The sequence below is a fragment of the Aspergillus caelatus genome, assembly GCF_009193585.1.
Source record: "Aspergillus caelatus strain CBS 763.97 unplaced genomic scaffold BDV27scaffold_20, whole genome shotgun sequence".
Taxonomy (NCBI): Eukaryota; Fungi; Ascomycota; class Eurotiomycetes; order Eurotiales; family Aspergillaceae; genus Aspergillus; species Aspergillus caelatus.
The window spans coordinates 40,241-66,982 of record NW_022475283.1 but is presented as its reverse complement, the minus strand read 5'-3'; the positions used below and the strand labels follow the sequence as shown (position 1 = coordinate 66,982).

The following is a 26,742-nucleotide window of genomic DNA, read 5'->3' as shown; positions in this document are numbered from 1 at the left end:
TTTTATTACCAATCTCAATAGCTTGTGCTGTACTAATCCGTAGTCACATAAGGATCCTCGGTCTAAACTACACCAAAAAAAAAAAAAGAAAGCACATGAAAACAATCGATATTAAACGGCCGCGAACAATAACTTGAAAGTATCGTCGAAGATCACTAAAGCCCACCCCTGGTCATTCTTCCCGTCCCTGGCGGCCCATGCACCGAATCTGCCCTGACATTGGCTTTGGGATCCACCCTCTCGAACCCCCAGGTGTTCAAGCTATATTGACAATGCCCGGCGGCATCCAGTCGGACTTCCGAATGGATACAGTCAATCAATTTAGATGTGGGGATGTGTGCGTGAGGGGACGCCAATCAAGCCGTTCCTTAAGGTACGGTGCTATTAGTTAGTGGTTGCGTAACTCCTGCGAGTAGGTATTATTATTTAGGGTTTTATAGGCCGCATATTAAGGTACGGTTTCTCGGATCCTCCCTCCGTTCATAGTGGTGGGAATGGTAACGTCCCGCCCCGGGAGAATTAATATGTAAAAAAATTAAGACTATATTAGGGTATCGGTGAAGCTGTATGTGCTGCGGGTAATAACGGATTTGATCTTTTAGCCGTGTTCAAGTTGTTGAGTTATTGTCCTAGGTTGGTGTCTATAGAGTATTGTCTATTGTATGTAGGCGCTATAACTATATCACAATTATTCAATGTTGTTTCCATGGCATGTCATAGAATCACTGTCTAAACACGTTGTCTTAAATAATATGTGTGAGAGCATTTACAGTCCAAGACAGGAAGGTAGAATGTAGCTCTCTCGAGCCATATATGTATAGGGAACCTTTACAGTTAGATGTATACATTAAGAGAGAGACAGAAAGGAGAAAATCAAAAGAATATCCTTTTTAGCATGTCATAAATTACAGTCATGAATACGCCATACATCTTCCTCAGGCCTCAGGTCCTCTCTCAACTAGAGTGATCGTGTCTAACTCGTTGATTGTGTCCGGAATCCTCTTATGTTTTCGGGCGGATCGACCGCTCTGTCTCGAGGAGCTGTAGGGTTCGTAAGATTTGGAGCCAAAGGTCACAGGTCTGCCCCGGATAATGATCCAGAGTGGACGCAACGTGGGAAGACAGGCAAGGATGACAGCGAGCGAAATCTCAATGTTCGTCCAGAAAAACACGGGAGAGGTATAGTCTATCACCGTATATTAGAAACCACTTCGGAGGCGGAGTGGGCCACTTACATGTTTCGTCGTTGTAATGCTCCATAAAGGTAGTACCGACATGGAAGTACATGGCCATGCGAGTAATGCTGATTGCGATGACACTTGATTTCTAGTTGTTAGCCTGGACGAGTATCGTCGAATGGAATAGATGCGTAGGAGAGGGAATCATACGCTGCACCCATAATGAACATGCCTGCGACGGCTAACCTCTGCTTCATGGGCAAGCGTAGCTTGAAAACTAAAGGTAAAGGCAGCACTAGGATAACGACATCGATGATTACGTCGGTGATGCATGAAGCGTACCACATAGAAACGCTATCAATACACTTGTTGCCATAGAATGGCTCGACTAGCGGTGTCACGGGATAGCAAGTGAAGAGGTTGCTGAAGAAGAAGGATATCGTCCAGGCACCCGTGATGCCCAACAAGACCGCCGAGACATGCTTGAATATACGAGATACCGAGAAGATCCCCCGAAGCAACACGAGGAGCGACAGTTTTGTGAGGCCCAAACCAATGACGGCCATCAATTGACTGGCAAACTTGCACTATCCAACACAACACTTGATCAACTGACCATTCAGACCTTGCGACAATCATTTCCCACCCGACATACCTTTTCATAGGTGAGAAACCGAGGGTCGTTGAGAAGTGGTTGTCCATCGGGTCCTGTTGTCTGATGCTGTCCCAGCTGGCCATCGATGGCACCTGCATAAAGTGTGAGCCACTATCACGACCGTGCCCACCGGGGCACAGGCGAAATAAGATACCTATAAGTTGCGTGATAGAACATGCGACTGAGAAAGCCTAGGATCGGTTAGAATGCGTCACACGCATAAGCAGATCCACGTACCAGTGCTCCAAAAATCAAGTAGTCATCCCATTGCACACCTCCGCGCGAAACCCACTTGGCCCAGACCCGAAGGTTTACGAAGATACACGGGAGAATGAGGAAAGTGATTCCCAGCGCGATCATCTGCGCTTTCGAGTAGGAATCAATCGCCATGATGGTGGTGGTAATAGTAGTAGTAGTAGTGATGAATCGCTGGGATGGGCATTCACTGAGACCCGGAGTTGCACAGGGAGGAGTATAAATTATTTACCATCTCGTCCGTAGATAATAAAACTGTAACCAACGTCAGCACTCGCAGCTCTCACTAGTGATCACCCCCTCCACACGTTCAAGAGGAGTTGAGCGAACCAGAAGAGCTGACCGTCTGTACTATACGGTACAGTACGGACCTTGACAGCAGCAATACAGCGTCGCAGGCACTCAATCTCCGCCAAGTAGTGCACTAGGGCATGACCCCTGCCGCCATTAATTAGTTGCAGGCCAAAGGTAGCAGTGCTTATATTACTCCGGTAAGCCAACCCCTCTGGGAAAGATCGTCAGTGATAGTGCTTCATAACGAATACCATGTCAGACTGGCCTCGGAATACTCCGTGGTTCCTGATCGCAAAGACCCACGGTATATGGTACATACAGTCAGCGCCCACTCTATGCCAGGTTCTTGGTGTCAATGTTGAGATGCAGTCGAGGCTCACATTACCCACCTGTGGGCTGATTTGATCGTCTGCGAAGCCGTCTAACGGTTCCTATCGTACTCTATAGTGGAGAACAAGATAGCGTAGGAGCAATTTTACCTAGGTAGTACTGAAAGCGAGTTGAACGAATTGTCATGCAACATAAAGGAGTTCTAAAGTTCCAAGGCCTCTGACTTTAGGGGTAGTGGCTTTCGGAAAGGTGGCTGTATAAAATCTTCTACAAGCCTGATGTGCTCGTGCCGCCGCCTGTCACCCCCCCCCCCCCCCCCCCCCCCCCCCCCATCGTAATTGATCTGTCCTCTGCGACTTCATGGCGACTCTCCTTGTGTCTCTGATTTTAACTCTTCTCGCCCGTGAGGTCCTAGGATTATCTCCGGTGCGTGTCTCGCATGAGCTGGGGCCTCACTTATCTCCATCAGCTTTAATTACTGGCGCAAACACAACCGCGTACCCGCGTTGGAGCGAGTTCGATGCTCCTAAGCCCGGAGTTGTGGTGACGGTGGCTACGGAACAAGATGTAGCCAAAACAGTACGTTCTCCTCCCCGTTTCCTTTTCCCTTCCTTTTTTTACTTCCCCATTGCTGCGATATGGCGATTGTTCATATCTCGCACTAAGCACTCAACAGGTGCACTACTGCACGTCCAATGGTATTCCATTTCTGGCTCAAAATGGAGGACATGGGTGGGCAAATACATTTCATCTGGGAACGGACGGACTGCTGATTAACCTGAAACAACTCAACACGATGGTTTTCAGTGATAACAAGACGGAAGTCACGGTCGGGGGAGGCGTTGAGATCTCGGAGGTGATTGCGGCTGCCTCCAAGAATGGTGCCCTCGTTCAGACCGGTAACTGTAACTGTGTTGGAGCCCTGGGTGCTACTTTAGGGGGAGGATATGGAAATCTCATGGGCCTGATGGGCTTAGGAGTTGATAACGTCCTGTCACTCAACGTTGTTATGGCAGATGGTCGCTTGCACACCATCACTCCCAAGGATCGGGATCTCTGGTGGGCGATGCTCGGGGCCGGCCCTAACTTCGGCATTGTCACGTCTGCAAAATTGAAAGCGCACCCAGTCTCGCCCTCAGGCCAAATCGCTTGGTTTGGTCAGCTAATCTACACGGCTGACAAGGTCGAAGCTGTGGTGGAGGCTATCGATAACATCACCTTGGAGCCGAAAATGAATCTTTTTCTGTATTACATGAACAGTGGCTCTCCGGACTACACTCCTATGCTCGTCGTCACGCCATTCTATTACGGAACTGAAGCAGAAGGAAGAGCTGCATTTGCAACCTTCCTGGACCTTGGCCCAGCGGAGGACACCACGACCGAACTTCAATATCCGCACTGGAATGATGGGGCGGCAGGCTTCTGCACCAAGGGTGGGTATAAGCCGGCATATACCGTTGGTCTTGCTCGGATGAATCCTGGTACCTGGAAAGAGGTCTGGGACGAGTATGTCTCATATATTGGGCGGAACGGCACCGGCAGCAGCCTTATTCTCATGGAAGCGTATTCTCTGGAGAAAGCTCGCTCCGTACCGGAGTCATCTACTGCCTTTGCATTAAGAAACAAGGTCAACTTCAATGCGGTTGTTATCCCATGGTACTATGATACCAGCCTTCGCCCGGGTGCCGAAGCTTTTGGTTCCAAGATTCGTGACCTGTGGCGCTCTACTGATGAGCTTGACTCCCCGGCTACGTACGTTCTTCTTTTCCCTTTTTCTCTTTCTCCCAATCTCAAAATAACTGAATTACACAGATATATCAACTTCGCTCATGGTGATGAGGATTTGACATCGATCTATGGTGCGAATGTGGACCGACTCAAGGCTATCAAGGCGCAAGTGGATCCGGAAGATGTTTTCAATCAATGGTTTAATCTATAAAAGCCGGGTGCTGTATTCATACCTGTATACTAACTACTACCTAAGGCGAGGTAAGGTGGACTGTGCTGTGGCCTAGAAGAAAAAAAACCTACAAATAGATCGCATGTATTATTGTCTGTACTCCTTGAATCCATCTCTACATATCTTCAATCTCCGAGGCAAAAGCTGCGCCAGTAACAATTGGATCATTCCAATTGTTACTATTAGTGTCAATAATCCTGGACTACCACGGCACTACGCCCTGAGGGCCATGCACTCTGCCCGGCTGATTGTCCTTCTCTCCTTTCACCACGGAGGCGATAATCTTCGCCCCAACCTCCGGCTCCGTCGCGCCCATTTTGCGCAACGCGTCCGCATCTCCAATGACATCAGTTGCACAAAACCCTGGATCTGCACCCAGCACTTTAACGCTCCTCAGCTTCATATGGTACTGCACTAGTAGCATATTGAGTGCAGCTTTGGCTACGCGATGCTCCGTAGCATGAGTGCCGCCATGATGTGAGATTGGATCGAGATTATACGTCATCGATCCATTGGAGGAACTCACAAAGATCAACCGGGGGTTCGCGGACTTCAGCAGCAGAGGAAGCAGTGCTTCTGTCAGACTCGCTGCACCCGTGACGTTGGTCTCCAGAGTAAGCCGTAGGGCGTCACGAACAACCTCCGGGTTGAGGAGGTAGATGCCTGCATTATTCACGAGCACGTCCAGATGGCCGAAATCCGATTCAATACGTGCTTTTGCGTCATCGACGGAGTGATCGTCCGTCACGTCTAGCTGGACTGTTGACACGGTGCCATGGATGCCAGGCAGTGAGCGGAGAGAGTCGACGGCTGCCTCGCCCTTCAAGCGGTCTCGACTACCGATGATAATGTGGTAGTTGCCTGACAGAAGCAGATTCTTGGCTGTTTCGTAGCCGAGACCCCGGTTTGAACCTGAAGTTTGGTGATGGTAAGTTATGTTTCATGTAGCCATGCCAATGTTAGAGTAGAGTAGCGACTGGCCATACCGGAGATGAGGACGATTGATTGGGAAGTCATCGGATATGGCTAGAGCTTTGACCAGAGTAAAAAAGTTGTGACTCTCGGCCGTGATATCAAATGAGCCCTCCATCCCAAGATATATATGCGATCGGATGCTGTAGGGTAATTTCCTGCCATATTTACCCGTGTCCGAACCATAAAGAATCCCGCTGATCAAAAGTATCAGGACCAACCATTGAGTCTGTTCCCATCGGACTAACTAACAGGGATGGTAAGATAGTAAGCAATAACCATTCCTGTAGTAGTGGCTTGGAAATTTAGGCCCCCAATCTACCCACTCTTACTTCCTCGACAATCTGGCTTCTAACATTCCATACAACCACAACCACAACCACAACCACATCAGTTATGGGATCAACAGAATTAGAAGCGGATTACATTATAGTGGGCGGCGGGCTGGCCGGGTGCGCGGTCGCCTCACGCCTGCAGCAACGCAGCCCATCACTCGACATTCTCATTCTCGAGGCGGGCAGTGACCCCTCCAGCAACTCCAACACACATTCCTTCCCGGGTGTCTTCTCGCTCCTTGGCTCTGATCTCGACTGGACCTATGGAACCGAGCCTCAGGCGAATACGGGCAATCGAGTGCACACTATCCATAGTGGGAAGGCCCTCGGAGGAGGAAGTGTAATTAATTTCGGTGGCTGGAGTCGCGGGGATGCGACCGACTATGATGACTGGGCCAGAATAGTCGGCGACCAGCGATGGAGCTACGACGGTTTACTTCCGTACTTTCGCAGGTCGGAGTCGTTCTTTGACTCTAAAGCAGACCCCAAGCAACACGGATTTGAGGGACCTATTCATGTTACTTCGGTTTCTGCTAGTGACCCCAACAGACGGTACCCCCTTCGGGAGCCAATAAAGGATGCTTGGAACGAGATCGGGGTCCAATATAACCCCGATGGCTGTTCTGGAAATTTGTCTGGTATCTCTGAGTTTCTAGAGACCTGGCGCGACGGAAAGCGTCAAGCAGCACACCAAGCGTACAGCTTGGAAGGTGTGCAGGTGGTTACGGATGCTATTGTTCACCGAGTCGAATTTACGGACGGCGACCAGAATGGACAAAAGACTGCTTCTGCAGTGCTCCTGTCGGATGGCCGGCGCTTCAATGCACGTAAGGAGGTCATCCTGGCAGCCGGTACTCTCCGGACACCCCAGGTCCTCATGCTATCGGGAATTGGACCAGCCAATATACTATCCCGGCACGCAATTCCAAGTATCATCGATGCGCCAGAGGTCGGCAAAAACTTAAATGATCATTTTGCGCTCTACCAGCTATACAAGTTGCGCAATCCAGAGCGTGGGCTCGCCCTAGGCAGCCCCGTCCTCTCAGACCCTGCGTTTATGAAGGGCTTCCCTGGAGACTGGGTTGTTAACCAGGACGTACCGAGGGATATTCTGGGGGCAGCAACGCATAATGATAACGTGCGATTCGGCTCCCCTGCAGACGAATCTTTCTTGAAACCTGGGCGACCGCTCGTCGAAACTCTAGTTGCCTATGCTCCGGCTGGTGTACCTGGTGTTCCTATGGATGGCAGCTTCATTATGACCTCGGTCATGTTACTCGCTTCAACGTCCCGAGGAACCGTCAGTATTCGGTCGCCATTACCCACGGACCCTCCCCTGGTCGACTCTAACTACTTTGACACGGAAGCTGATCGTGTTACACTGATCCACGGCAGTCGACGTACGATGCAGGCTTTGCTGGACACTTCCGCCTTAGCAGATTATATCGAAGCTGAGGTGCCTCCTCCCGGAATGCCAGCTTTATCATCTCAATCGTCGAATGATGAATTCGAGACACGGATCCGGGCGACTGGTCTGGCCCACCACCACCCAGCAGGTACTGCCGCCATGGGCAAGGTAGTCGATCCGGACCTCCGCGTCTTCGGTGTCCATAATCTTCGCATTGTAGATGCGAGTATACTGCCGCTGAGTATCGGTGGACACCCGCAGGCGACTCTTTATGCAGTTGCCGAGCAGGCTGCAGACATTATTCTCGGGGCCGACGCTCAGGCATGATCGCCATTCATGCGGTCATCAACATGTTGGTTTGATAGTTTGCTTTCTCTATGTACACTTAGTTACCATCGCCTATTCCCTGAGCTCATGGGTTCATAGAGTCCTCAGTCAAGCGCTTTGACTTTCAACCAAAAGACATTGTGAATAGACAGTCTTACAGGTAGACGCATGTCTATAAATCCAAAACCCAGTCTAAATTCCATTTAACCATCACGGTGCCCCAAAACCATCAATTTGAGTGTGAAACAATCAATATTGTGACTGCCTGTCGGTCATGGAAGCACATCCTAGTTCATCATGTACTTACGACTATCTGCATGCCAGGTAATTGCACTAAGTTGGCAATCTCAGCGGCAATGGCGGAGCCATCTCAAATGATGATCCTTCGCCTAGTAGTTCCGGGCATTTCATGGATATAGCAGGGTACCTTGATTAAGCCACCAATCAGCTATCTATGTGACTCGGTAAGGAGGTGTACATTACTCGTATATACCCTATAGCACATACAAGGAGTTACTGCGAAGAGTGTGTACGTATGCTAATATCTAGTTACCTAGTCATTGGCGCAACTGAAAGCTCACTTGCGCACTCTAGGATCCTGGATACATACTAGGACTACCGGGTGAATCCTACGTCGTGCTACAAATATGTACCACCCTGTAATACGAACTGTCGCTGCGTATCATTGCCTCAATGGTAAAGGTACAGATCAAATTAGGGTTCGCGCCTAATTAACTCAACACGTTGATCCCGCGTCCCCGTCGGCGATCGACGCCCGTGCCGTAAATGGGCGGACCGCACCATATTGAATGATATGTGCAATTACCATGAGACGTGTACGAGTCATATAGAATATATTCATGAATCTGATGAAGAGCAATGAGGGCCCAAGCGCTCCACGATTCAGCGACAATCGAGCGTTGAAACTTGAATTCAATATTTCTTCACATACATCGCTCCTTAAATTGCAAGGATCTACATGACATTATAACCATAATGCATCGCACTAAGCAAATTTTCCCTTCTATTCCATTTCTTTGTCTTGCCCCCCAGAAGCCAGACTCATCGATTCTGATCCCGTTGACGAGAACTCCAGAATGACCAGCTATTGCGAGCTACGTTTCTCCGACCAGCTGTTGCGAACGAAATCGTCTGCGTCTTCGCTGCGCTTTTCCGACCAACTGTTGCGGACGAGATCATCGGCGTCGGCGACAGCTTGATTTTGGGATAGAACTCGTCAGCTCACGAATCCTTTATGAGTTATATTATATAAGAGAAAAGGGGTGAGTGTACCGCTCCCAGTAGGGAAGGCCGTGGTTGCGCCCAGAACGAGCATAAGGAGGGAGATGTATGTGGTGGCTCGCATTTTTCTTTGCTCTGACTTTCTCTCTCGTGTCTGTTTGTTGATTGGGATAGGGGTTTGTTGCGGGCTTATATTTGAGGATCGGGAATTATATATGCACTACGGTGAGAAGAACCGGATGCCCGAGGCCCAACTCATGAAGGTAATCCAGTAAGCACGTACACTGAAGCAGAACAATACACTTCGGGTGATAGGTTGCAGATCCATTGTGCTTTTCTGGTGTATTGCGGTCAATACTAATTGGCTACTGAAGAGACGGCAGATTCTACGAGCCCATGCTTATCCGTAATGCCTTGCTCTCGGTGAGCGGCTCCATGCATACAGACGTATATGGAATATGAATACGAGTCTCTAGGTCGATATCGAGCACTTTGATTGCTCTCTAATCCATTGTTAGTATTCCAGCATCAACCTCAATGATCACCGGTATGTTTCCCTGGTTAGGATAAAAGCTTAGCGTCGGTATTTCCTCCAATTATATGAGCTTGATAGTCCAGAATTGGGGTTTCCGGTCTTGTATATTGTGCTCAATATCTAAAACCCTGTCCCTTAGTCGCCACTACGGTCTGTTTAGGCAAAATCCTTCACAATGTAACCCCTCGTGTCTCTGTGAGGGGTTCTCGGGCCCATTGTCGATCCTCTCATATCCCATCCCCCCCCCCCCAAAAGGGAGTGTAACACGTTATGACAGGTACTGTATTGAATGATACAGACTACAGTTCTACGGATATGTATCATACCGTAGCTATACTCAAACTGTTGTTGTTGTAGTTGTGTGTACGTACTCCGCATATTCCTCCGTAGACAACAAAACTAATTACTTTTCAGATCATGACACCCCTCCATTCCTCAAAGAAGGGTATCAGATCAACAACCACTTACACCCGATGGGGGGAATCAGAGGAATCAATCCCAATCCCTAACCAAACTTCTCCAGTTCGCACCAGAACCGGGGCAGTAATCATCCAAGTGATAGTAACATCCACAATAGCTCTCACGTTGGGCCTGATCATCGGCCAAAGACTATCAGTCAACAAGTGGGATGGACTTATACGTGAGAAACGCATTCCCCTCATCCAGCAGATGAGGAATGGAAATATACTGAGTCCATCGATCATCTTAGTACCCCAAGGCAATGTCAAAACAGTCTGGGAGCATAATCTCACCTTTTCCCAACGCCCAACGCCCGAGTCTGAAGCCGCTTGGAGTTCCATAATCCCAGGTAAATTCAAAGTCATCCCCTGCTACATTGATAAACACGGTTCTCTAATGTATACGGGTGGGGGAAAACAAGTCGGAAGAGGTTTCATCCACCATCCTGAAATCGCTCCCTTCATCTCTAACATCGCTGTCTTTCATCAATTGCATTGCTTGGTTAGTAAACTTCCTACATTTCCCGCTATTGTTAGAGGGTTCTGACAATCGGGTATCCTGGTTACGTAGCACGCAATTCTGGTGGCTTACTATGCAGCCGTTGAGGAATCTGACGTAGCGAAGGGCGCTCAGCGTCCGGACGATTACCTCCAACAGACGGGAACGCGAATGGCTCCGTCGCATATCCGGCATTGTTTTGATTATCTCCGACAGACGTTGATGTGTGCAGCGGATACTAATATGGAGGTTTTGGATCCTCAAACGCATACCACGAGTGGATGGGGGCAGGGCCGGCAGTGTCGGGACTATGATGAGGTCGTGAAGTGGGCGGAGAAGTGGGCGAATTCGACGGATACGGGAATTGTTACTTGAGGTTTGATGATTTACATGGGATTAATGAGTTATAAATGAATATTGTTCCGTGGGCAAGTGGCATATATATATATATATATATATGTGCATATTTCGAACAAAGAAGTCCAACAACAACCCAGTCAGATTTACTGAACCAACATTCTATAATCACTCATATCCACCATCCTTGACCTGGCCCACTGATCCAGCGCCTCCCAGTTCACGCACTCGTGATCGCTATACACCCGCGAATACGGTAGCCCGTCTACCCAGCGGAAAGTCGCGAGGGTCGTGTCGCCGCGACACATGGCTGCTTCGCGCCAGTACTCGAGACAGTGGTCGATATGAGCCTCCTCACGGATACGGTCATCTTCGGTCATATTAGGGTAGTACCGGTCGAGGTGGAAGTGGCGACGGATGCGTTTCTGAAGGCTAAGTGTTAGCTGTAATTTCCGATGGGGTCTGGATGGATGGATGGCGCACGATGCAGTGGAGTTCGTGGTACACGGCTAATTCTGCGATGTAGCCGGTCCCATCGTTGAATGCAATGCTTGGGTCTGGGAGGTTGGATAGTTCTTCTGAGGTAATGTTGATTGTCATGGCTAGGTTTTTGAGGTTAGTGACTATTGGGTTAGATGGGGAGTGGAAAGCCTACGCTCTAGTAGGTGTTTCCATGCTGCGTCAAATTCGGGTCGAGGGTCGCCGGTGAAAACATTATTTTCGATGTCACGTTTGAGACGTCTCTTTTCGTAGGATATGACATGTTTTGCGGGGGCTGTGAGATGGTTCAGTCTTGTTTTGATATACAGTTGTGCTGGATTTCCATGTTCGAGGGGGGAAACAACATACAATAAGATAACTTGGGTCGTACGCACACCTCACTCAATAGAGTAGCCCGCCACCAGAGGCCAAAGAGCACAATGTTTGACAGCAATAATAGGGAATAGAGAGTATAGTGACAGTAAAAGGATCGTGCATTCTGTCTATGGGGGGGCTGCCGCTGCTCATCAGAGATTAGGGACTCTTCTATATCTGACGAAGCTACGGGAGAGTAATCGTGCTTGGTGGTGTCCATGGTGGCTTCTTGCTCTCAAAAGTCATAATTCCGAGGGGATGTTGGTTGTTATCATTCACCTCTCTCTTTCTGAGACGCTGGTTCAATTTTACACACTGGGGCAGTATTGACAATACCACCAAGGATCGGCCGTGCGAAGATACGAGCGGAGCATCCGACGGGGCTTCTGCAGAGCTAAAGCATCGTCACACTTCGGCTCTTGCAGTGTGCGGTAGTCAATCAACCAGATTAGCCGGTTTTACCATTTTACGGAATTTGATATCTCGGTGTAGTCGTTGCTTTTGATGTCCGTCCTGCAAGCTTATCCAAGCTTCTACCCTACCCCCCAACTTTCCTCTCTAGAATCATGACTCTTCAGAAATAACTCGCGATGAAGTTGACAGCTTCATTTGCGTACTCAAAACGCTGCCATTTCCGCCGCTTATCAGCTCTATCCCATATTACCAGACAGTTCAGCACAGCAACAATCCATCTCAACAAGGATGACGATTCCGCCAATGTATGGAAACTGACCCAAGACGATGTATCCCACTACTGGAAAGGCTACCTCGCCACACGCCCCAAATACACAGATGCATTTTACAACCTGATCTACAACTACCATGTCTCACACTCACACTCTAATCCACCCTACTTCTCCGTCGCCCACGATGTCGGCGCTGGACCGGGCCAAGTCTCCGTGAAACTCGCCCAGAGGTTCTCCCATGTCGTCGTAAGCGACAATAACGAGAACCACGTCAATTATGCCAAGCACTTCCTGTCAACAACCAACGGCTCTGAATCCCGATTCTCCTTTGCCGTTGCAAAAGGAGAAGACCTGGGGTCCAAGTATCCGCCCGCCTCCGCTGACCTAGTCGTCAGTGCACTCATGTTCCCGCTGATGGATACTACGTCTGCGCTGCGAAGCTTCCATGCCCTCCTAAAGCCTGGCGGAACCTTGGCTGTGTGGTTTTATGGACGTGCACACTTCGCGGAGCTCGAGTATGCGGCACTGTGTCAGCCACTCTTAGACAGGATAATCAATCATCATTTCTCGGGCGTGATTACCGGAGGGAGCCCGGAGCACGCGGCGGGATGGAAGCATGTGGCGGATGGCATAGCCAGTTGGTTGGATTATATCCCCTTTGCGGAAGAGGACTGGGGGTCTGTCGTGCGACATAAGTGGAATACGAAGTGGACTACTCTGGGGTTCTTTGGTAACGAGGCGTGCGATTTTCCCGTGGAGCCGAGGAGTAGTGTCACAGATAAGGAGGTAGTTATCGAGAGGGACGATAGGAGTCTCTGGAGGAAGGACTGGAATGTGAGTCAACTTCGTGAGTTCGTTGAGTATATATACCCTTTTCAGGGGATGGAGGAGGAATATGTGAAGCCGTTGTGGGCGCAGTTGGAGAGGGAAATGGGCGGGTTGCACGCCAGGCGGGCATTCTCGTGGCCGGTGGTTTTGATTTTGGCCACGAGGAAGTGATAGGAAACGTGGGTGACACTGCTTGTAGTATGGAGAGATGGTGGTTTGTATTACTGGGTTTTAATATCTTGGAGTACACACCTTCAGTAACTTAGTCCCTATCGGATGGTGAGAACGTTTTCTGGCCTGAGGCAAGTCTATGACTAGCTTAAACGTGACGATGCCATGACTACCACTTCATTATCTATTCACTGGATCACTGTTACAAACGAAAAGTTATCGTCCCACAACTACAAGTACCCTTTTAACTGCCCATATTTCTATAAATACACAGCGAGAAGCCACATCGGCAACCACAAAGTCTCCCTTCCAATACCTGCCTTAACAATAAGCTTGATAACCAAACCCTGAAGGACACAGTTAAAACAACAAAACAAGCATCAACCAGACTAAATCTGACTATCTGGCTGAGCATAAGGCTGTCGTTTTCACTTATCCTAATGATGAGCATGAGATGCATCCTAAATAGTCATGGAAAGAAAAGGGCAAGACAACGTCACCTGAAGCTGAGCATGAATACCACCTTGGATCTGAAACCAAGTTGATCGCTCATGACCGAAGCCGAATAAACCACATCCTTTAATGATGACTATGATATCCCGATACTCTAAAGTACGGGGCCACTGAGGGGTATCCTGACTATATCCTATACCCGTCTGCAAATCGTAACAAGAATCTCTGGCCTTAATGATGATACTATCCTGATACCCTGTGGGTTAAGGACAGGGTTACCGAAAGACCATCTCATTCCTGATATTATTTATATGCTGAAGCGACGATGGCATTTGACTATCGCTTGCTTACAAAATGGAGAAGTCTGAGGGGGTACAAAGAGAGGAGAGGAGCAAGTCCATGAGCAGACTCTCGGGATTGGAAATACCTGGCTTGTGTTGTTCGTACCCTCCACTGACGAACCTGTGATAAATGTTAGGTACTGCTGAAGACGGTATCATTATCTTAGAGCAGTCCTTGCGCAATGGCGATTACTGATTGTATAGAAGATCCCGATCTGAAAACGATTAGGTATTAGCCTGACGATGGCTTGGGGACGCTGGTCATTTTGCTTGCTGACAAGAGGAGCTAATAGACTGCAAATGACTCACTAGCGCTTGTTGCGCAGGCATTCGATGATTTTATCGTGATACATGTATACGTCAATAATGATTATGCCAGACAGGTTATAACATCATGACTTGGTATCTAGATAATGATCATCATTGTCTTTTACTTTTGACTCTCCTGATATCTCTTTGGTTAGCTTGGCTTGTAGACCCGTTGAACTTTTCTCAAGTTATTACCTACACATTTCGTATCAAGACAAATAGGGAGAATAGTGAGAAATTGTAAGACTTAAAAGGAGGTTCAACTATCATACACGCATAGGAAAGAAATTCTACGGTCGATCTAAAACCCGCTTTGCATAGAAACATAAATACAAAATGGTAGGCATTCTCATGGCCATATCAACCCAAAGTAAACGTTGTGCTTATTATCAAAATCATTTCCCAATCCGCTGGCATTTCCATCGTCACTGTCATAAATCATAAATTTATCCTGAGGTCATCCTAGGGTCCTTCCACTTGGTACACCTGGCTCACACATTTTGTCTGTGGTGTCAAGTGTATACTCAAAAGGTAGCTGCTGATACCCCTTCAAACTAAGTAAAACGTATAAAATTTCAGAATCATTGACGTCTCACTTTGGTCGCGCACGTACCACGTTTCGAACCATTTCTGGTGACCTCATTTGGTATATGAACGTAAGTGCGTGTCTGTTGGCGGAGAGTATCTTGGTAACGTAGCACCGTGGCATGGCTGTGACCAAGCAAATTCTGTCTCTCGCCTAAGCCCCATCATTCTTTCTTGAACGGCACGCTGCAGCTTTGAATTCCTTTCCTGTTCCTCCTGAGGAGACAGAAAGTAGGGGAGCCCGTTACAGTCCACTACGACAGAGCCGCTCACGGAGTTGTAGCCTGGGAGAGCACTATTCATAGCGGCTGTATTGCTGTTGGGGAGCATCATGGGCCTCCACTTGGACGGTCGTCTCGAGAGTCGATTATTGTAAGAGGAAAGACGTTGATAACGGTGAGAGGGCGCCGGCGGGTCGATATTTTGCCAATAGAACGACGGCTCTTGGGATGATGAGCTAGATACGGGCTCCAGCCGTGCTTGAGGTTCTTTTGTCGGTTGGGCGGCGTTGGGTATGTGTGACTTCCGTGTTGTTGGACCAGTAACAAATTCCCCGTCGGTAGGATAATAGGTATGGGTTTCCACAGAACTTGTTTCAGTTGCAGGCGATGACGACGAGGAGAGCCGCGATCTCAGGTGGCGGAATATAGGCATTGGGGCGGCTGCACTAGTGATATACACTGCCAAAACAGGATATAACTGAGGCCAAATACCTGATTTTGAGCCTAACGATCAAAATAATTTTCCGAAGAGGGGTGGGAATTAGAGAGGATGAAGAGTGCGAAAGATCGACTTGCTTTTTACCAGCGCTAGTCTGGTGGTGCGTGATTGCCAATTATCATTACTCCGAATGCAAGACACGCATAATCCTTGTCAAGAGCAATTCACAGGGAAGCCAAGAATGTGAGAGAGCAGATTCCAGAAGCTGGGTTTTAGCACATTGCATTTAAAGCGTAGAGCTTAATAGATTCGGCGGATACACGTAGAGCCGTTATCGGAACGACAGACAAATCAAAGTTGTGCTTTATACGCCTCACTGATGTGATTTATGATAGGAGATCTCCGGAGGTCCTAATTTAGAAATGGGTCAGAGCGCCAACACGATGCAAGATCCATGGTTTTCTCGCCGTATATTATCCGGTGGCTGTCAACCTGATAAAAGAGACCATTGTGATAGGTCGGCTGGAGATCGTAGAGCGTTAGGGCTAATGCAGGGTATGGTGTCATTATACTTCTCCATCTCAGTCTTTCACCGCTCTCATGTTTTCGTTAGCAAACAAACACAGCAACAACCGGAATTATAGACGATAGGGCTAGAAACAAATCCTTTGCTTATTAGGATCAGTATCCGTCATGACAGCGGATCCTTTGTACCAACCTGAGCGACTCGCCTGGGCTACTAGGTGAGAGGGTTTGATGGGAGGAAATAAATGAGAAACAAAAAAGAAGAAAGAAATATAATAAATGAAAGTCTGCCCAATTTTAGCGGCATACGAGAAATCACCAATCGATTTCCACAAATACTGCAGATTCCTACTTGCCCGACACGGTTGGGCTCCTAAAGTCAATTATCATCGGACCCATCACACCACTGCTCTCTCAGTGACTGAATTGATTGGGACACGTCCCAGCCAGTCCTTGTCTCCACGTCTCTTAACAAATTTTCGGCAGCCTCCTGATCTTGCCTATGTCGGAGTATCCAGCCCCCTACAAGTAGATGGTTAGAGTAGGAGGCAACCATGTGAAAGACAAGAGACAACAGCAACAAGGTGGGGCCAACGTGGTTATACTGGTGGTGGCAACGAGGATCGCGTAGAACTCACAAGAAACTAGACTATGCCGCGCAGTGAAAAGAGTGTTTTCGGCCCGTGGATTGGACTTTGCTAAGCCAAGCACAGTAAGAAGGTGGCCTCGAACGACTTTCTAGTCAAGAAGTCAGTCACTATATCATCTTTCCACAACAGGTGATTGATTCCAAAGGCTGACCTCTATGCTGCGCGATTGCTTGAAGCTCTCGTATGCCAGAGATGGGCTCGGACAATAGGAAAATGCGAGTATGATTTTAGCGATATGGTAATACTGAACGCCAACCACTACAATACACATGTGTGAGTTGGCGTGACTAGCGAAAACTCAAGCTGGGGACCAACCGTGGACGGGCAGCAGCATCCAGACTCCTGGAAATCTTCTATGCGCCTCATTGCTACGAGGGACATGTTGGATGGGCTGGAATGTGGGCGGCTTCCTGGTATTCCAATTCTCAATCTCCTCACCAATGTCTTCTAGCATGGAAGAATTGACAGTGCGATCATAATTAAATGCATATTTGAGTACCTTGGCTAGAAGAAAGACCATACGACTCGCCCAAGCAAAATCGTCCTCCCGGCAGAAGACATTCGAATTTTTGAAACGGCACAAATCCGTTTGTAATGGTCGTTGCGAAATGAGTGATATGTAAATGTCCTCGCGCAGGCATAACCAAGCTGCTGCTTCACCGAGACCTCCGCTCGATCCGAACGATGATACTGTATTCAAGATTTGGGTTGTCCCTGTCAAATGGAACTGATTGTCCTCACCTAGTTCGGGTAAGCCTGGAGCAGATGTATTTGTTGCGTTTGAGCGTACAGTCCATTTCCTCATGCTGCCGGAGAATTGCGACCGCTGCAAGAACCGTATCTGTGATACTGTTCCTGGGTCCCGACAAAACGGGAATAAGAAGCTGGAGGCAACGGTTATGGTATTGTAGGGCTTCCGATATGTCTTTTTGTCTCTGTCTATCTATATGTCGAGAAGAGAACGCAAAGATTGCATAACGCAATACCGGCTCCTCAAGTGCTCTCAATGGAACTTCGATCTCAAAATGTCGTTGGGGATCGGTAATATCGGCCTTGTGATCTATCAGTGCCTTCTTTGCGTCTTCAACAAACAAATTCCTCTCTGTGATTCACTCACCCAAAGGGCCATATTGTCGACATAGTTGCGTATAAGTGCGGCCTCCCTCTCACTGAAAGAGGTATTCTGAGCATCAGCGGATCTGCTCTCATGCATATTCCTATTCGGCGATGAAGGAAAACTAGGCCCACGATCGTTTCCATGATACAAGGGTATCCCTTGGGTTTGAGAAGCTGTCCCGTTACCGAACACACGGTTAGTTGAGATGCGCCAAATTAAGGCATCAAGAGACAATATGTTTAAGAGAAGATCCTCACTATAAAGGTGTGGTGTGGAAGGACTTGTAGATGATCGAGGTCCTGAGGGAGGCTCCGACACCGGCAGTTCAAACTGATCAGGACTCGGATATAGCCCAGCTGGGGCTTTAAAACTGGAATCGTACAAAGAGTCTAAGCTGCCATTGGGGTGAAAGGAAGTATCCGAGCTATCGACACAGTATAGCTCTTTGATAGCGGTAGTTTCATCGTGGAATTGAACTTGAACGGGGTTAATTGAGATTCCTACATGATATTGGTCAACCTGGACTACTCACGGGGCCCTATCGGATGTGGCCAAATGCCTCTTTCTGGAAATACAATATCGTGGTCATTGTTCAGACCTAAGCCTTCACGGAACCTCACATTGAAGCTTCTATCACAATCGATCCCAGCTTGTTTGCAGTGATAACAGATAGGGGAATCGGTGTCACCTAGAAACCGAGTAAAACATTGAGCTGATGATGAGGGTGTGGATCATACATACATTTGAGATGCCGAGCTGGGACAAATTCCAGGTTAGCCTTGCTATCCTCGTGGATCTATGAGATGGTCACCCTTCATCCTACCTCTACATCTCCGACTAGGACAACGGTTAGCTTTAATGTACGTATGTATTAGTGGTATAGTAGTCGTTATAGACAAGGAGAATCAAGGGGAGCTCTTATTGGACAATTAGTACCAGCCACTGACTAGACGACTCCTCTTTTCTCGAACAGGAGTCATAACGATGCAAATGAAAATGAGGAACGGAGAGAGTTGCCAGGAAGTGAATTCCACTTGATGGGATTCCCCACATCCATGTAACCCCGCATGCATTTGGGGATCGGCGGTGTGAGTGCCTGAGGTGTCGGTAGACCCCATCGGGATGAAAGGGAAAGTATCTCCATCTCATGCGAGAGAGGGCAACTCTTTCCGTTCCCCACATACCAAGTATACCCTCAACTTCAGTTGGGCAAAAATAAAAGCGCTGGGAGTTATACAACCAACAGTACACCCGACCGGGCCTGCTGTGGGCCTTCTCCAAGATATCAAAAATGCATACCAGACGGATATTCTTGCCTCGCACCAGAAAGGCCAAGTTTTCCATTTTGCGAGCTCCATGTGCTCCTGTGTATATATAAGGCGCGCAAAGGTGCACCTCAAGTCACAATAACCAGCTCAGGAATTCCATTCGCAACATCTCTCTCCTCCATCTTATCCCATAACCTTTTTCTTCTGCTTGTATAGTGATTGTGATTTTCATCTGAAACGCCGCCTTGAAAGATGTCCGTCCACAAGCTCAAAGTCGGTATGGCTGGTCTGGGCCGTGTTGGCAAGATCCATGTCATTAACCTTTTGCATCACACTCCTCGTGCTGAGCTCGTGGCAGCTTTCTCTCCTGACCCTGCAGAGATTGCTTGGGGCAAACAGAATCTGGAGCCATATGGTGTGACTCTCTATGATAACTACGACAGGATGCTCGAGCATCCCGGTCTAGCGGCAGTAGCCATTGGTACAGCGACATCTGTTCATGCAGAGCAGACTATTAAAGCTATTGACCGTGATCTCCACGTCCTCTGTGAGAAGCCATTATCAACAGATATTGAAGTGGTAAGTCTAGACCGTTAACGTTGGCTTAAGCCTTGCACCACACATATATTAACACCTGTCACAGTGCAAAGCGGTGGTGCAGAAAGCAAAGACTAAGCCTCATCTCAAAGTCATGTGTGGCTTTTCTCGCCGGTTCGATGAATCTTACCGCGAGGTCCACGACAAAATCACTCAAGGCTTGATCGGTCGACCTTCTATCATTCGAAGCCAGACATGTGATAAATTTGACCCCTCAGGTTTCTATGTTGCATATGCAGCATGGTCCGGAGGCGTCTTTGTTGATATGTCTGTCCATGACATCGATCTCACCCTGTGGTTCTTCGGTGACGACTCGGTCCCTAAAAGCATTTCCGCCCACGGAATTACAGCTGTCCAGCCGGAGCTGAAGAAGTACAACGACTATGACAATGCAGTAGGGATTGTCGAATTCCACAACGGCAAAATCGCCTATTACTATTGCTCTCGTATGATGGCACACGGCCAGGAAGACACGACAGAAGTTATTGGCACTGAGGGTAAATTATCTGTCAACACCAACCCTCAGCGCAACTTTGTCAACTTCTATCACTCCGGAGGTATAACACGAGAAGTCCCTAGCAACTTCATCGGCCGATTCGGTGCTGCTTTCGTTAAGGAGGCGAATGAGTTCACTGCTGCTTGTCTAGACAACACCCCTCTTCCGATTAAACTAACCAACGCGGTTAAGGCTGTGGAAATCGGTGCCTACCTCCAGGAGGCCCTAGTAACTGGGAAGCAAATTCACTTCGATGAGCTTGGAAGGAGGATTGAGAAGCCTATGCTGTAGAAACGGGAGCTGAATGAAACCACTATAGGAAGGGACTGTTTATTTTTTTTTTATGAGAAAGGAATTTTCATAGCATATATGTCGATTTGTCAAAATGCCAAGTTTTATTACTGAGGAAGCGAGAAAGCAAAAGTCGAGACCATTGTCTAAAGGAATCCAACCGATAGAAAGCTATCCAGTTCAAGCTGTCAGCAACTCCTGATGGGAATATCAATTTGCTTGAGGGCCTCACTTCGTACTGTTTCATATACCACGTTGACTTTTATAAATGTGTAGTACTAGTATTTATGGAACTAGAGCATTCAAGTTTGTATAGCTTCCGAAGAACTCCTGTCAACGTACCCCGCATCCTTGGGTTCTCTTGGCAGCCGATCGAATAAATCCTTAAAAAGATTAATGTATTAGGATTCATAGCCATAATTGTCCACTGTACTAAGAACAGCCAAATGAACAGACTTCCACTACTGTTCTGTCACAGAGATCGGCATGTCCATCAGCCCACCGGACGTTCCGATGCATGACGAATCACCCCAATGACGAAACTGATCGACGAATTCATTTGTTTCTCCACGCCAACTGCCGCGTGGATGTGATCTGAGCTCTTCTTGTCTTTCACGGATTGTTCGCCTGGAGTTCCTCCGGACGACCATATAACCAACAATCTTATTCGCCCGGCTGACCGCCGAAGTCACCACATCTATCTTTTTTATCCCTATAATTGTCGACAGGAAGGTACTCAAAGCTTCCAGCCATCATGTATCTTGATTTTCGAGATCGTTTAAGGATTGGCACCCTTTTTATGACGGTCATCTCTATGTTTTCGCGTAAGCGAGACTCCGTAATTTATCGACCAGCCCTGCCTCCTTCCTACCCCTTGGCAGTTCGAAACCCATATCTCTCGGCATGGATGCCTAGCGATCAAGTCAAGACTTTGCCGTATGCAGAGCCTCAGTTTTGGACCGGACAGAGTCTCTCCTGGTCAGTGATGGCGCGGGTTGACGGAGAGACGTACAGCTTGATGAATGGGAAGAATGCAGGTGATGACATTCTCCCAGCTGTCGTTTCTAGTGCAGAATATACTTCTACCCATTCAATATTCACCCTGTCTGCTGGTCCGGTGACTTTCACCCTAGATTTCTTTTCACCTGTGTCGCCTTTCAATCATCTCCGACAGTCTCTCCCTTTCAGTAAGAAACGCTATCTATGATCAATGATAATCATGTCGATAGCTGATCCAGGTGCTTGTAGGCTATCTAACAGTCTCATTGTCGACGGCTTCTTCCAACAACATTCAGATATATTCTAGTATTGATGACCGATGGGTAGGAAAGCACGAAAACACCTACGGAAACTTCCAGAGGAAAGATACTACTGCTATCTTCTCCCTTGGTGTCAATAATTCTGTCCTGTATGAAGAGCGTAATGATATGGCAACATGGGGTGAGGCTATCTTTGCATCCCGTTCAACTCCTACTTCAAAACTTTCCTTTGCATCGGGAAAGTGGGAGAACGTACGCTCCAACTTTATCAAAACAGGGAAGTTGAATGGCGATGATGCTTGGTTTCCTGGGGGAATTGTAGCTCTATCACATGACTTAGGGATAGTTACTGGCAGTCAGTCCATGAGATTTGCTGTTGGCTACGTGAGAGAGGAAGCAGTCAATTATCTCGGGACGCCATATACGGGATACTATAGGGCCAACTACCCAGGGACAGTTGATGCAGTCACCTATTTTCTGGATGATTATCAGGATGCTCTCCAGGAATCGCTGAAGTTTGACTCAGAGCTGTCTACTAAAGCCAAAGCAATCGCAGGCCAGAAGTATGCGGACATTGTTACCCTATCGACCCGTCAGGCTTATGGGGCTATTGATCTGACTATTCCTAATGATTCACTTGATATCGATGATACGATGGCGTTTGTGAAAGAGCTCTCCAGCGATGGCAATCTCAATACTGTTGATGTTATTATGCCTGCCTTACCCATCTATTACGTTATGAATCCTGACTACATACGATTATTGCTAGAGCCGATGATGAGATACCTTGCAGCGGGGCGCTGGCGGGAGCCATATGTAATTCATGACATGGGCTCCCATTACCCCAATGCTACTGGGCATGACAACCAACAAGCCGAGCCAATGCCTATTGAGGAATGCGGTAACTTGATGGTCCTAGCACTAGCATATGTGCGCGCAACCGGCGATAAGAATTGGGTGGCCAAGTACCAGGATATCATAAGGCCCTACGCGGACTACCTGGTTGACAATGGTGTTGACATTGCGGAGCAGCTGTCTTCCAATGATGCTGCAGGGCCGCTTGCTAATGAAACGAACTTGGCTATCAAGGCTGCAGTGGGCATCAAGGCATTCGGCCAATTGACGGGGCTTACTGAGTACTCCCGTATTGGCAAGGAGCGTGCAGACCTCTTCTTCAACCAGCGGCTTGGAACCGATAGACAAAAAACACATTTCGTGCTACAATATCCGGACAAACCAGCCTCCTGGAAAATTCCATATAATTTATATCCAGATGTACTGCTTGACCTTGGCACTTTTTCTCCAGAGGTTCACCAGATGTCCAGCGCATTTTTCAAGTCGGTCCGAGGAGAGTATGGAGTTCCTCTTGATAGCCGTCAGGACTGGGCTAAATCTGATTGGAATATGTGGCTGGCTGCCACTTTCGACTTGGAAACCCGGGATGAGTTTGTTGAAGACTTGTGGACGTTTATGACCAACGGAAAGCATAATTGGCCTTTTTCTGATCGTTATGTTGCCACGTCAGCTAAAGGGGCAAGTCCCGGGGTGCCCGTCTTGTGTCGTGCTCGGCCGACCGTGGGTGGGCATTTTGCGCTGATGGCTTTGAATGGGCCCAGGTCTCTTTGGAGCACTGTGCCTGGCGCTATGGAATTACCGAACACTTTGGGTGAAGAGGATTTTGAGACGCAAAGAGAGGAGCTATGACACTGCAATGTGTTGGTGAGGCCGCTTGTCAGTACAAAGTCAAATTTTATTCTGCATTGACATTGGATTTGCCATGAGAGTAACACTATGAGTACTGAAGATTACTATAACTCCTTCATTGCGAACAGTGAATAAAAAGTAGAACGACGGTAGTCAAACCTTGAAAGTGAAGATTTATATGCTGTATTACTACTAAGCCAGGTATCGTTGCCATAGCTCAGATACAAGACCACTGAAGTCGTTTAAAAACCCATTCTCTAGCTAATTGGCCATGGGCGACCCCTTGCACTGATGCATTACTAGTAGTTAATATGATCCTTTTCAGGCACCAAGGAAGCAACGACACCCCTGGAGATTACATAAGCGGTCGCGGCCTCAGGTTGTTGTGGCCCGTCAGGTCAGTGACACTCTTCCCCAAGAGTTTCGCTGCATCCAAACTGCTTCGCCGCTGTGTTTAGCTTTCCTTCTCCCTGTTCATTTGCCGTCTTGTCTTTTGCTTCTTCTTCTTCTTTCTCCTTCTCTCCCTCCTTTTCGCTTCATCACCACCTATAAGCCTTCGTCTCTCATATTCCGCCCCTTGATTAGATCCTACTCATGGCTTCTGTATGTATTCTCTCTGTTTGACTTCTCCGCCATTTGCTCTCCCGTGCAGATAGCTGGCCAACGTCATGGCTCGCCCACCACGCGTTTGCACGCGCCAACAGAACAAGCATGCCTACTGACACTGTGCTCCTCTTCTAGCCCCGCCCTCCGCACAACTTCGGTCCGCAAGGCTATCCTCTCCCTAACGGTGCTACTGGTCCCGTACCTGGCGCCACCCCTCTTCTGCCAAACAACGGCCGAGTCATTCAGAACGGCCCCGTCAGAGTTCTGTGCATTGCGGATGTTCGAGGTAGGCTTCCCTAGCATATACCCATAGAGACGTGGTGATAGAGATGCGCTTGGCTAACTGGGGTTTCTTTTTTCCGTTTGTGTTACGCAGGTAATCTGAAGTCTCTGAATGAGTTGGCCAAACAGGCCCGTGCAGATCATATCATCCACACCGGTGATTTCGGCTTCTATGATGACACATCGTTGGATCGGATTGCCGAAAAGTAAGTAATGCACATGATATTTGAGCTTATCTACGGATCAGATTACGTTGGGGCTTCGGTGTCTGGAACTGAATTCACTGACGGCTGGGTATCCAAAATTAGGACCCTTAAGCATGTGGCCCAATACTCTCCACTGCTTCCTGAAAATGTGAAGCGGGCCATCGCACAAACTCCTCCCCAGCAATCCATTAAGCAACGATTCTCCCCCGACCAGCTACCCCTCTCAGAGCTTTCTATGCTGCTCGACAAGCGGCTCACACTTGATGTCCCTGTATACACCGTTTGGGGTGCCTGTGAAGATGTTAGGGTGCTGGAGAAGTTCCGCTCTGGAGAGTATAAGGTGAATAACCTTCATATTATCGATGAGGCCAACTCGCGTCTACTGGATATAGGTGGTGTCAAGCTTCGTCTGCTAGGATTGGGTGGTGCAGTGGTTATGCACAAGCTGTTCGATAACGGCGAGGGCAAGACCACTATTGCGGGTGGCCTAGGCACCATGTGGACGACTTTACTGCAAATGGGTGAGCTAATTGACACAGCAAACCGTGTGTACGACCCATCGGAAACTCGTATATTCGTCACCCATGCGTCACCCGCGCGCGAGGGAATGCTTAACCAGCTATCTGTGACCCTGAAGGCTGATTTCTCCATTTCTGCCGGTTTACATTTCCGCTACGGCTCGTCCTACAACGAATTCTCCGTGAATCCCTCATTGGACCACTACCGAGGCAAGCTGGCCGCCTCGAAGGCTTCCTTCAACGATGTTTGGGAGACGGTGCGCGGTGAGGTCGAGGCTGCGATTGCTTCTAACGAAGCTCAGAAGACGCTCTTGGACAATGCTCTCGATGTGGTGCAGAAGATGCCTACTATCGCTAACGGTGGGAACCCGTTCGGCGGACCTACCGGCCCCGGAAACGCAGCTGGTCAGGTCGATGAAAGTGCTTTCAAGAACATGTGGAACTTCAACCTTGCAGATGCAGCATTCGGTTTCCTAGTCCTTGAGATTGAAGGCGGCCGTATCGCGACGGAAATGCGCGCCCAGGGTTTCAATTTCGCACACCGCGGCGGTAAGCCTCCTGTGCCTGCCGTTGCTGGACAGCCCAATCCTCCTGTGCCTACCGGTACCCCTGGTGTAGCCTCCCCAGCAACCCGCCCCGCTGTTCCTCAGTTTGGTCAGACCCAGCCCGTTGCCGGACGTCCTGCCGCCCCTCAACAGCCGCAGCCTCAACCTCAGCAGGGACAGGCCAAGGCTCCCGCTGCAGCCCCCGCTCGCACTTCCCCAGTTCCCGTGATCCCCAAGCCTGCAACTCCCCAGCCCTCCGGCCCAGCTGCCTCGCAACACGCCCCTACATCGCCTGAAAAGGCTGCAGAGGCCAACGGCACTGCACAGCCTGAGAAGCCATCCGAGTCGCCTATGCCCAGGCCTGAAAAGAAGCAGAGCAACGGACTTTTCGTGTCGAACGTTGACAACGAACAGGCGGTTCGTGACCTGTTCCCAGAGGAGGACAAGACAAAGATAGTCAGGTTGGACAAGTGGGGTAAATACAACCACGTTGTGATGTTCAACAGTGTCGAAGAGGCCAAGGCTGCTCTCGACCGTCAGCCCCCAGAGCACAAGAAGCCCACACCCCCCGGTCAACCTCGTAAGCCTAACATCAAGTTCTTTGAAGACCGTGGTAGCCACCGCGGCAATGCTGGCACATGGCAGAGCAGCAACCGGGGAGGCAGCACTTCTCAGCGTGGATACCAGAGCGGTGGTGCCAGCGACAGTGAAGGAGGACGGGGACGTGGTGGATTCAGCGGACGTGGCCGCGGTCGTGGCGATCGTGGTCGAGGCGGACGCGGTGGTCGCGGCGGTTTCAACAAGGGAGGACCTACATCTGACTCACCTGCTCCATCGACATCGACACCATCTGGTGAGAAGCCCGCTGCGGCTGGCGATGCTTGAGCATAGCTGAGTCGGTTTAACGTGTTTCCTTGTTTCTTCTCTGTTCGAAAATTCTTAACGCTTTTTTTTTTTTTTGCCGGCCATGTCTTCACATTCAACT

General features: G+C 48.7%; 14 protein-coding genes across 14 annotated transcripts; 6 read left to right on the top strand and 8 right to left on the bottom strand.

Annotated features, from left to right (window-relative positions):
- Window positions 1–923: 923 nt before the first annotated feature.
- Window positions 924–2,223, bottom strand: BDV27DRAFT_167632 (uncharacterized protein; the record flags this gene model as incomplete). The annotated part of the gene is made up of 6 exons (XM_032074546.1): window positions 924–1,186; window positions 1,236–1,318; window positions 1,389–1,765; window positions 1,834–1,925; window positions 1,988–2,024; window positions 2,071–2,223. 6 exons carry the CDS (start codon window positions 2,221–2,223, stop codon window positions 936–938), a joined length of 993 nt encoding a protein of 330 aa, XP_031931690.1. The 3' UTR covers window positions 924–935.
- An 831-nt stretch (window positions 2,224–3,054) lies between these two features.
- Window positions 3,055–4,717, top strand: BDV27DRAFT_167630 (FAD-binding oxidoreductase). The gene is made up of 3 exons (XM_032074545.1): window positions 3,055–3,291; window positions 3,389–4,464; window positions 4,525–4,717. The coding sequence occupies exons 1-3, from the start codon at window positions 3,073–3,075 to the stop codon at window positions 4,649–4,651; spliced, it is 1,422 nt and encodes a 473-aa protein (XP_031931689.1). The 5' UTR covers window positions 3,055–3,072; the 3' UTR covers window positions 4,652–4,717.
- A 157-nt stretch (window positions 4,718–4,874) lies between these two features.
- Window positions 4,875–5,689, bottom strand: BDV27DRAFT_153806 (uncharacterized protein; the record flags this gene model as incomplete). The annotated part of the gene is made up of 2 exons (XM_032071858.1): window positions 4,875–5,584; window positions 5,659–5,689. 2 exons carry the CDS (start codon window positions 5,687–5,689, stop codon window positions 4,875–4,877), a joined length of 741 nt encoding a protein of 246 aa, XP_031931688.1.
- A 293-nt stretch (window positions 5,690–5,982) lies between these two features.
- BDV27DRAFT_36339 (GMC family oxidoreductase) lies at window positions 5,983–8,354 on the top strand. Its single transcript, XM_032076438.1, has 2 exons — window positions 5,983–8,178; window positions 8,272–8,354. Exon 1 carries the CDS (start codon window positions 6,041–6,043, stop codon window positions 7,712–7,714), a length of 1,674 nt encoding a protein of 557 aa, XP_031931687.1. The 5' UTR covers window positions 5,983–6,040; the 3' UTR covers window positions 7,715–8,178; window positions 8,272–8,354.
- Window positions 8,355–8,819: 465 nt separating this feature from the next.
- On the bottom strand, window positions 8,820–9,080 carry BDV27DRAFT_153804 (uncharacterized protein; the record flags this gene model as incomplete). Its single annotated transcript, XM_032071857.1, has 2 exons — window positions 8,820–8,929; window positions 9,008–9,080. 2 exons carry the CDS (start codon window positions 9,078–9,080, stop codon window positions 8,820–8,822), a joined length of 183 nt encoding a protein of 60 aa, XP_031931686.1.
- Window positions 9,081–9,908: 828 nt separating this feature from the next.
- BDV27DRAFT_153803 (uncharacterized protein) lies at window positions 9,909–10,823 on the top strand (the record flags this gene model as incomplete). The annotated part of the gene is made up of 2 exons (XM_032071856.1): window positions 9,909–10,451; window positions 10,521–10,823. 2 exons carry the CDS (start codon window positions 9,909–9,911, stop codon window positions 10,821–10,823), a joined length of 846 nt encoding a protein of 281 aa, XP_031931685.1.
- A 128-nt stretch (window positions 10,824–10,951) lies between these two features.
- Window positions 10,952–11,880, bottom strand: BDV27DRAFT_153802 (oxidase ustYa family protein; the record flags this gene model as incomplete). The annotated part of the gene is made up of 4 exons (XM_032071855.1): window positions 10,952–11,230; window positions 11,289–11,407; window positions 11,461–11,580; window positions 11,655–11,880. 4 exons carry the CDS (start codon window positions 11,878–11,880, stop codon window positions 10,952–10,954), a joined length of 744 nt encoding a protein of 247 aa, XP_031931684.1.
- Window positions 11,881–12,296: 416 nt separating this feature from the next.
- BDV27DRAFT_122023 (uncharacterized protein) lies at window positions 12,297–12,648 on the bottom strand. The gene has a single exon (XM_032065517.1). The coding sequence runs from the start codon at window positions 12,482–12,484 to the stop codon at window positions 12,311–12,313; it is 174 nt and encodes a 57-aa protein (XP_031931683.1). The 5' UTR covers window positions 12,485–12,648; the 3' UTR covers window positions 12,297–12,310.
- BDV27DRAFT_122022 (uncharacterized protein) lies at window positions 12,639–13,353 on the top strand. Its single transcript, XM_032065516.1, has one exon. It carries the CDS (start codon window positions 12,749–12,751, stop codon window positions 13,343–13,345), a length of 597 nt encoding a protein of 198 aa, XP_031931682.1. The 5' UTR covers window positions 12,639–12,748; the 3' UTR covers window positions 13,346–13,353.
- Window positions 13,354–14,697: 1,344 nt separating this feature from the next.
- Window positions 14,698–15,981, bottom strand: BDV27DRAFT_122020 (uncharacterized protein). The gene has a single exon (XM_032065515.1). It carries the CDS (start codon window positions 15,685–15,687, stop codon window positions 15,088–15,090), a length of 600 nt encoding a protein of 199 aa, XP_031931681.1. The 5' UTR covers window positions 15,688–15,981; the 3' UTR covers window positions 14,698–15,087.
- A 616-nt stretch (window positions 15,982–16,597) lies between these two features.
- BDV27DRAFT_141818 (uncharacterized protein) lies at window positions 16,598–18,965 on the bottom strand (the record flags this gene model as incomplete). The annotated part of the gene is made up of 9 exons (XM_032069876.1): window positions 16,598–16,740; window positions 16,857–16,956; window positions 17,020–17,126; window positions 17,184–17,609; window positions 17,659–17,920; window positions 17,986–18,461; window positions 18,518–18,673; window positions 18,727–18,741; window positions 18,929–18,965. 9 exons carry the CDS (start codon window positions 18,963–18,965, stop codon window positions 16,598–16,600), a joined length of 1,722 nt encoding a protein of 573 aa, XP_031931680.1.
- BDV27DRAFT_122014 (uncharacterized protein) lies at window positions 18,952–19,380 on the bottom strand. Its single transcript, XM_032065514.1, has one exon. The coding sequence runs from the start codon at window positions 19,341–19,343 to the stop codon at window positions 19,131–19,133; it is 213 nt and encodes a 70-aa protein (XP_031931679.1). The 5' UTR covers window positions 19,344–19,380; the 3' UTR covers window positions 18,952–19,130.
- Window positions 19,381–19,486: 106 nt separating this feature from the next.
- BDV27DRAFT_167620 (putative NAD binding Rossmann fold oxidoreductase) lies at window positions 19,487–20,637 on the top strand (the record flags this gene model as incomplete). Its single annotated transcript, XM_032074544.1, has 2 exons — window positions 19,487–19,832; window positions 19,897–20,637. The coding sequence occupies exons 1-2, from the start codon at window positions 19,506–19,508 to the stop codon at window positions 20,635–20,637; spliced, it is 1,068 nt and encodes a 355-aa protein (XP_031931678.1). The 5' UTR covers window positions 19,487–19,505.
- A 754-nt stretch (window positions 20,638–21,391) lies between these two features.
- BDV27DRAFT_141816 (uncharacterized protein) lies at window positions 21,392–26,642 on the top strand (the record flags this gene model as incomplete). Its single annotated transcript, XM_032069875.1, has 7 exons — window positions 21,392–21,824; window positions 21,886–22,459; window positions 22,666–22,712; window positions 22,816–23,471; window positions 24,342–24,485; window positions 24,618–24,694; window positions 24,797–26,642. The coding sequence occupies 7 exons, from the start codon at window positions 21,392–21,394 to the stop codon at window positions 26,640–26,642; spliced, it is 3,777 nt and encodes a 1,258-aa protein (XP_031931677.1).
- Between the last annotated feature and the right edge of the window lie 100 nt (window positions 26,643–26,742).